Genomic DNA, 9792 nt, shown 5'->3' with positions numbered 1-9792 from the left:
TTAACATGCTTGTCAATGACAATTTGCTGTTAATGTTTCATTATTACTTAATATTTTAATAAATTACAAAATATAATTATATATACGCTGTACATATATAATTATATTTTGTATATATAATTATATTTTGGGCCTTTTTTATTTGATTGCATTTTTTAATAAAAAATATACTGTGGTATTTTACTTGTAATATATATAGAAATTTGTTAATAATAGGTTAAGGAAATAGTAGAAAAAAATTAATACACATTTCAAATAATTGCTACTTTAATTGAAAGCAATCATTACTTTCACTGTATGATATACCGACGTTGTTTGAATTGATGGATTATTGAATGCTATCAATGACTTGTTGATTTTTATAGGATAAGGTTGTGTGATTAATCAACACGAGAAACGTTGTTCTTTATGTAGGACCGAGAATCGAGTGTATCTTAGGCACTCTATTAAATTAAACCGTATATCATAATTTGCTCATATCGTAATCGTAATACATTTCAATAAACTCCCCATGGCTCATATATTTTTATTAATTTATATTTTGCCATTCTAAATCTATTATGTGGTCTAATAAAAAATGTTTTGAAATTATTTTATATATTTATATGAACATTAATATTAAAAAAAAATAAAAATAAACTTTCGAGATAATTAAATTCAATTTGTTCAACTTATTTTCAAAAATTTGTATATATATATATATATATATATACTTTTCAAAATATTACTGTCTATATGAAATTTTTTAAGATAAGTTAAACAAATTGAAATTAATTTTCTCTAACAAAAATGTTATTAAAAATCATCTTTTTTTCATTTTCTTAATTTTCAATATTAAATGTATTAGCCAGTTTTGAAAATATAGTTAATAAAACTGTAACAAAAAATTAATAAAACGGGCACTATATAATGTCCAATCAAACAATTAAGTCATATTATTTTTTTATAATTTTGTGTAAAATTTTAACTTATAAATATAATATTTCAGGAGAAATTGCCGTTCGTGTATTTCGTGCTTGTTCGGAACTTGGCATTCGCTCCGTAGCAATTTACTCGGAGCAGGATAAAATGCAGATGCACCGTCAGAAAGCAGACGAAGGTTACTTAGTGGGTAAAGGATTACTACCCGTTCAAGCTTACTTGAATATTCCTGAGATTATCCAAGTAGCCAAAGAAAACAATGTCGACGCTATACATCCTGGTTATGGATTCCTTTCTGAAAGAGCAGACTTTGCTCAAGCGGTTACTAATGCCGGCATCAGATTCATTGGACCTAGTCCTAAAGTCGTCCAACAAATGGGAGACAAGGTAGAATGTTATTATATTGCGCGCGCGAACCAGTAATGAATACTATGTGAAACAGTTAAGCACGAACATTCAATTGTTGAAGATTATTCATTGAAGATGGCTCGAAGCGAGCTGACGTAAGAACAACACAAGACTAATGTAAGAAATTGAAGAATAAACTTTTTAAGAAAACGCAAAGAAAAACCACGGAGCTATTCTCACTTGCCCGTTCGAGTTTTAAATACTTATATTTTTATTGGCAAATTGTTACGTTTTGGATTTAAAATTCCTAAGCGCAGTAATATAAAACATCGAAAATTTATAGAACTGCTCACCACAGATAACATTCTAGAAACGACTTTGATTAATTTTAGTTACAAAATACTCCAACAATCTTAGAATTAAGACACAATATAATACAATTTAATTGATAGGTGGCTGCCAGACAAGCCGCGATTCAAGCTGGAGTACCCATCGTTCCGGGAACAGATGGGCCTGTAACAAGTTCTGATGAGGCGATGGAGTTCTGCATGAAGCACGGTCTTCCGGTTATCTTTAAGGCAGCGTATGGAGGTGGAGGACGAGGTATGTCTAAGACATCGAGAACTAATATATAGTCATAGCATTTTAATTTACTTAAATATAAAAGAAATATTAGCAACTGCTAATCGCAAAACTGCTATAAAAACTAAAATACTATAAATTTTTAATCTTGAAACAGGATGCAATACATTTATAAACTCTCTCTCTCTCTTTACTAAAAAGTAATTTAAAATTTGCTGCTTTATTGCAAAAATAATTCGATGCTGGCATTATCAGATTTACTTGAAAAGTTTTATACTATTGCACACACATTATTCATACGTAAGCTAAATTTACTGTTACTAAAGCAACACAATTGGCTGTAGCCACTAAGATCGTAAATATATATCTCATGTGGACAAAGAATATTTTTTTCTGTTGAATAATGTTTTACGTGTTTGGAAAACGTGTCTATTCGTTATCGAACAATGCAAACATTATCGACACTCAAAGTACATTTATGGCAAGTTTTTCTGTAGTGGCAAAACGACTTACAGAGTCTGCTGGACAAAAATGCATAACCTAGTAATAGATATTTAACTATGTTATGACATTTAAGTATGTTATGTAAAATATCTAAAAAAATTTTTTTTAATTATAATAATGTTGCAATAATTTGGAAGTGATGTGTTTTTCTAATATAATTAAAAGTCCATATTTGTTAAAATAAAATTTGTTATCAACGCAGACATGTATGGACTATCAAATTATAAATCACTTTACCGAAAAAGAGAGAGAGAGAGAGAGAGAGAGAGAGAGAGAGAGAATATAATATAATAATAATAATAATAATAAATATGTTATGATTTCATTTTTTTGTTCACAAAATAGAAAAATATTTTCTTCATATTATCTGTCATATCAATATGATTTTATAAATTTTAAATGTTTATGTATGAATTTATTACTATAGTTTTTAATAGAAGAGAAATAGGCTGAGTTTACACCGTGCGCTTAATCAGCGACTTATACAATAAGTATCCTTATTTATTCTGTTAAACAAAGACACATATCGTATAGGTCGCGAACTGAGCGCACGGTGTAAACGTAGCCATAGATAGTTTTCATACTAAATTTATTAATTACTTTGACATAATAAGATGATTTCATAGTTAATTCGTAAGATACATATCGTATATTAAGATATTAGATATAAATTTCGATTTTATTAACTAATATTTAAGGAATGGATTTAAATTTTATGAAACTCTATCACATAATGTTTCTTAAAATTAATTATATACGTATGCAAATGTGACATTATTAAAAAATTTTGTCATTGTATAGATATGAGAAAAAAAATTATCAAAACAAGAAAGGCAATTAAGAAGCAGTGTACGATTTTAGATGAGCTAAAAAATGTTTAAAAGTTAACATAATACGAGCAAACATGTTTACATGTTTCTGCTCTGTTCGAGTCTTCTTCAGAACGTTGAAATCATCTTAATCAATTTTTATAGGTATGAGAGTTGTAAGACAAATGGAGGAAGTCCGCGAGATGTTCGATCGTGCATCTTCCGAAGCGGCGGCTGCTTTTGGAAATGGCGCAATGTTCATTGAGAAATTCATTGAGAGACCACGTCATATTGAAGTTCAATTACTTGGAGATCATGCTGGCAATGTTGTACATTTATATGAACGCGATTGTTCCGTGCAGCGTCGTCATCAAAAGGTCAATACTCTGGCTAATTTTAATTTAGTCACGTAACAATCAGTTAAAAACATCATAATTGGAATATTGATTATTAAATATAATATTCAATAATCAATATATAATAATATTATCAAGAGATAATAGTAGAATTTGTTGTTCTCATTTAAATCTGTCAAACAGAGTTTTCTATTTTAAGGAATAGCATTATATATAGATATTGTATCAAGACATAAGATATACGTTAAAATTGTTATTCGCTAAACATAATAGAGTTTTCAGTTTGACCAATTTCTTCGTTCTATGAACAAATTAGAATTTGCCGAGTTTTTTTCTCCACAAGACTTTCTCAAGGATGAATCCTAAAAGCAATGTACATACATTCACCGCGATGACGTTCGTTCGTCTTGTTCGAAACAAGGACAATGACGCAATCGTACGCGATTCATGATTGTAGTCCGCAGGTTTATATAAGTTCTCAAAATAACTAATATCTAGATATCGTAAAATACGGCCCTATTGCATTTCTATATTATAAACGTAATATCACACCAAGATTGATTCGATTGATATAAAAACTTGAATATCAAAGTTTTATTATAGCATTTTCATAAAATACGCAGGTTGTCGAGATTGCGCCAGCTCCAGCATTGTCGCCTAAGGTTCGAGAGAAAATGACTGACTATGCCGTCAAATTAGCAAAACATGTTGGTTATTCGAATGCCGGTACTGTGGAATTCTTGGTTGATGAATCTGGAAATTTCTACTTTATTGAAGTCAATGCCAGATTACAAGTTGAGCACACAGTAACCGAGGAAATAACAGGGTAATGATATAAAAAACGATAAATATCTTTACGTATTTTTTCGTCATTTTCTCTTCTACTTTTTTTAAATAATTAAATGAAAGAAAATAGAAAGTTATTTTTTAAAAGTAACTATATAGTTACACTGAGAAAAAACGAAATAGTTCTGGCAATTATAAATTTGATAACTTTCCAATTGAAGTATCTGTTAACTAGTTTTACAAAGTAATAGAAACTGAAGTAGTGCTGAATGTTATAAAAATATAGTCACAGTAACAAATGTATGCACTATTAAATGGTAATGAAATAGTGACACAACAATATTGAGTAGTTACTTGAACTTCATGCAAATAGATATAACAATTATATTTTTTTAGTTTAGACAAAAACTTTTTTTTAATAAAGCACTCTAAATCATGTAACTAATCATTGTTGAAGTAATTTTAAGGAATACATTAAAAATCTTTTCTCTAAAGTGAGTTTACAATAAAAGGCGCAGTGTTGGTTTCGAACTTGGAAGACAAAAATAAATAAGAAATGCATATACAAATTTGTAACTATGTATATATTATAAAGCTTTAATAAAAATAATAAGTAAATTAAGTGAACTAAGAAAATATAGTAATATTAACTATTTGTAATTGATTATATGATTAATGTTACTATATTTTCTTAGTTCACTTAATCTAGTATTCTTATTAGAATTTAATAATACGATTACGTATATAGTTGAGGTGCTATTTCATTACAAATTTATAATTATTGATACAACTTTTTTTTCTCTGAGTGTACTGTTACTAGTTACTGATTCTCCAAGGATAACACTGTCACCAACTCATTATCAACAAAAAAAATTTGTAATGGGTGTAACGCGTTACTTCCATTCTCTGATTAAATCGTAACATTAATATGCGTGACGTTTTACACAAGTGTCAATTATTACATGTCACTTTGTCATCTTCATTCTTTCAGAATCGATCTCGTGCAATCCCAAATTCGAATCGCCGAGGGAATGACACTACCAGAACTCAGTATGACGCAAGACAAAATCATACCTCAAGGATTCGCGATTCAATGTCGAGTGACCACGGAAGATCCGGCTAAGAATTTTCAACCGGATACTGGAAGAATAGAAGTTTTTCGTTCTGGCGAAGGTATGGGTATCCGATTGGATGGAGCCTCCGCATTCGCTGGTGCTATAATCTCACCGTATTATGATTCTCTACTTGTTAAGGTATAATAATGATCCTAATTGTAAAGAATTTTAACTCATTTACAATGTTAAGGTACAATTTCAAACATGGTACAATTCTGAACGAAATAAAATTAAATCCAACTTTCGAAGTCCAAGTTTGATTTTTTCTGTTTGGCACAACTTCAATATTCTTCACACAATGAGATTATATAGTTACCAAATTTGAATCTCGAAAAAATATTTTCAGAATTTCAGAATTATACCATGTTCAAAATTGTATTACCTTATCTACTTTTTAAAACTTTTAGAGTGAATCTTACTCTTATGTTGTTTCTACCAATGTAAATTAACTTACATGAGTAAGTTGAACCGAGATTAAAATTAATTTACATTAGTGGAAATGGGCATTAAAAATTGAAAATTGAACCACTCTTTCAAGACTGACTCAATGTTCACTTTTTAGAGTGAGATTTTACTTCAAAGAATTTACAGACTATATTTAAAGAATATAAATAATATATTTTTTGCTTTCTCAGGTAATCGCCCACGCCAGTGATCTTCCGTCATCCTGCGCCAAAATGAATCGAGCGCTTCGCGAATTCCGCGTGCGAGGAGTAAAGACAAATATACCTTTTCTACTAAATGTCCTGGAAAATCAAAAGTTCCTCAACGGTATTGTCGATACATATTTCATCGACGAGCATCCTCAGCTTTTTCAATTCCAGCCGAGCCAGAATCGAGCTCAGAAATTGCTCAATTACCTCGGTACTGTCCTGGTGAATGGCCCAAGCACGCCATTAGCTACTCAACTGAAACCAGCGGACATCAAACCGCATATTCCGCAGATTGCTCTAGGTACACGATCGGTTACCAACGAATGCAATAATTGGGGATGACATACCCTTTAAACTCTACATCATAAAAAATCTCGATAACTGAATCTCAATCCTATTAAATTTCGATATTGATAATTAAATTAAATACTGTCCACCTTAGGTGGGAAAATTACTCTAGCCATATTTAGAACAGAGGCGTACAGAGGACGTGCTTTTATGGATCAGCAAAATAGGGATTATATATTTTTCTTTTTTTAATTTTTTTTATTAAACAGGATGTCTACTAATTCTCTGATCAGATTAACGTTTACATAAAGATTGCTGTAAATTAACATGGACACCTATTATGGAACAAAATCGAAATGGATTCCGATCGGAATTATTCAATTATTCCCTATATTTCTATTGTGTTTTCTGGGGAAAAAACGGAATAATTCCGATCGAAATCCATTCCGATTTTGTTTCCAGATAGATGCCCTGTATATGTTTATGAATCAAAGTAATTGAAGATTAACAAATGACTAAAGAAATAATTTAATGTTTTCTAATACATAATGAGATTTTTCCTTCGTTTAAAATCCTTATAAATTTATAAACACTCGACTTTACATATTAAAGAATTACATTATTTTTTGAATTTCATTAATCAATAATTAATGGCTTAAATAAAGGCAAACAATAATATTGAATCACGATACTAGAGACACGATAGTGTCTCGCATTGATACTAGCATACATATCTAATATACACCCCATATATATTTATACGCAAACCAACATCTTATACGATAATTTTGAAATATGATATTCATACAATAAATAGTAAACATCCTTTTTGCTTATAAGTAACAAACCGTTTACGCTTTTCTGCTGGGTTTATAGGGACACTCAATTTAACCGTTCTAAAAATCTTTTTTTTTCTTTTTGGTGTGTTCTTGTGTCTAAATTCCAACATAATTATTGCACCGCGCTACATTAAGCACACTGCACATTACGCGAATCCGTAAATGGGCTCACGAAACATCTTCATATGTCTCTACTTATTGTCATTATTTTAACAAGTAATAATACAGCATGTTGTTTTACTGATTAGTAATTACTTGAAAATAATTCAATATTCTATTCGCATTAAAATAAAAAAAACCCACTTATATTTAAAGTATATCACCGGTATACGCTATTCGTTTACACATGGGATAAATTCAATAAATTGAGACAAATCCCAAAAATCTTTGTCTCTTAAAGTCTTAAAAAGTCTTTCATTGTCATACTCTTGTAATAGTGACTTACATCTTTAAATATTAATTTCCCTCTTTTACACTCTTCACTCTTTATCGCATGCTTTTATTTTTTGTTTGGCAATTTTTTTAGACTTTGCTAAGCTTGCAGCTGCAGAAGAAACCAATGATCCCGACGCACCAGGTATGGTTACAGTGTTATATGTAATGCCTTTTTTATTTATATTATTTTAAGATTTAGCATTGTGAAGATTGAAAGAAGCTAAAAACTGGTACAGTATAACAAATTTTGTATATACAATATAAACGAATTTTTTTTTAATTTGTTATTGTTCTTTCAGATTGGCAGACATTTGTTTATTGGAATTTATTCTAAACAAGTTTTTCTAAATTTAATTAATTAATTCAATATATTAAATGTACCAATATTAAATGAGCTATTATATAATAATGCTATTAACAATAATATATATATATACTGCTACATTATTAAAATATTAATTTATTATTTAATTCATAGCGATATATTAATTTGCAAATGCTATGCCTGTCTTATAAAATATTTTCTTACTCTAAATTTCAAAGCATTTTCGAAATGAAAAAAATATATTTAATAATGCAGCAATATTTAAAGTATAATACTTAAAGTAATATTTAACGCGAAAATTTTTATTTAATATTTAATGTTTTTCATATAATTTTATTTATATATACAGGATTTCCTGAAAGTTTTTTCCAAGCGTTTTTGTGTAAATAGAGCAGACTAAACCATTTTGCAATTTTCGCAATAGTTAATAAGATATTAATTACTAAAAATTGCTGAATATTGGTCTTCAATAATTTTTTTATTTAAATATTAACAACTTTACAGAAAAACAGCGAGAAAAAATATCATTTATTTTCTTCTCATAAAGTTCTGAGAATTTTTTCAGAATTTTTTAATACCATATTTTCTCATGTTGGTAAAAATAAAAAAATGCAGTACTAAAAAGTTGATAAAAAATTCTGAAAAAATTTTTAGAGTTCTATGAGAAGAAAATAAATGATTTTTATTACAGTTTTTCTGTAAAGTTAATAATTTTTTGAGTAAAAAAATATTGAAGACCAATATTCAACAATTTTTAATTAATATTTTGTTAATTATTGCGAAAATTGCAAAATGGTAGAAGACTTTTCGACTCAATTTTGCTCCGTTCTATTCAAAAATGCTTGGCAAAAACTTACGGGACACCCTGTATAAAAACATTAATAGCAAATAATCAACACAATAAATATTTAATTCAATTTAATTAATTTAATTTTAAATTAAATTAATTTAAAAAAATTAATGTTTTTTAAAATATTTATAAATCCCCATTATTAATATAACTCAATATTAAGTAAATAATTGTGTAAACATTTACTTTATAAATGATTTGTTTCTTATTCTTATCTTTTATCAACAATAAATATCTATAATTCATCGCTTCTCATAAACATTTTTCATGCCTACTAACAACAGCACGTACCAAATAACAATCCGTTCTTTTAAAAAAAGCATCAAATTAATCTTCTTTTGCGCTTCTTTTCAGAACCTCTGGATCCTCCGAAAGGATTCCGACATATTTATAAAGAACAAGGTCCGGAAGCTTTCGCTAAAACTATTAGACAGCACAAGGGTCTCCTTTTGATGGACACTACATTCCGTGATGCCCATCAGTCCCTCTTAGCGACTCGTGTACGATCGCACGATTTGCTGATGATCTCACCATTCGTTGCCCACAAATTCAACAATCTCTATTCGCTGGAAAACTGGGGCGGTGCGACATTTGATGTGGCTTTAAGGTTTCTTCATGAGTGCCCTTGGGAACGGCTGGAAGATATGCGCAAGGCTATCCCTAATATTCCATTCCAAATGTTACTTAGAGGCGCTAACGCTGTCGGGTATACGAACTATCCTGATAACGTCGTCTTTAAGTTTTGTGAACTGGCTGTGAAAACCGGAATGGACATTTTCAGAGTATTTGACTCACTCAATTACTTGCCGAATCTTATCGTTGGTGAGTTTTTGTAAAACGATCTAACTATACATATAACTCTAATGCAACTAACAAGGAAACATTATCGAAACAAATATTCCTTTTTAAAATGCTTAGTAGCACAATATCAATATCAATAAATCGCTTATGAATTTAATTTGTGATATTGTTATCCCAGTT

General features: G+C 29.3%; 1 protein-coding gene across 1 annotated transcript in view; it reads left to right on the top strand.

Annotated features, from left to right (window-relative positions):
* LOC108746091 (pyruvate carboxylase, mitochondrial) overlaps positions 1-9792 on the top strand; it is a 22203-nt gene that overhangs the window by 9665 nt on the left and 2746 nt on the right. The window contains exons 3-10 of the mRNA XM_018482629.1: positions 990-1308; positions 1722-1872; positions 3330-3541; positions 4144-4346; positions 5298-5559; positions 6057-6375; positions 7728-7778; positions 9166-9633. Coding sequence (XP_018338131.1) covers positions 990-1308; positions 1722-1872; positions 3330-3541; positions 4144-4346; positions 5298-5559; positions 6057-6375; positions 7728-7778; positions 9166-9633 — 1985 coding nt within the window. The remainder of the gene's footprint in view (positions 1-989; positions 1309-1721; positions 1873-3329; positions 3542-4143; positions 4347-5297; positions 5560-6056; positions 6376-7727; positions 7779-9165; positions 9634-9792) is intronic.

Source organism: Trachymyrmex septentrionalis, unplaced genomic scaffold (genome assembly GCF_001594115.1).
Source record: "Trachymyrmex septentrionalis isolate Tsep2-gDNA-1 unplaced genomic scaffold, Tsep1.0 scaffold16, whole genome shotgun sequence".
Lineage (NCBI taxonomy): Eukaryota > Metazoa > Arthropoda > Insecta > Hymenoptera > Formicidae > Trachymyrmex > Trachymyrmex septentrionalis.
This window is presented reverse-complemented; position numbering and strand designations above follow the sequence as displayed.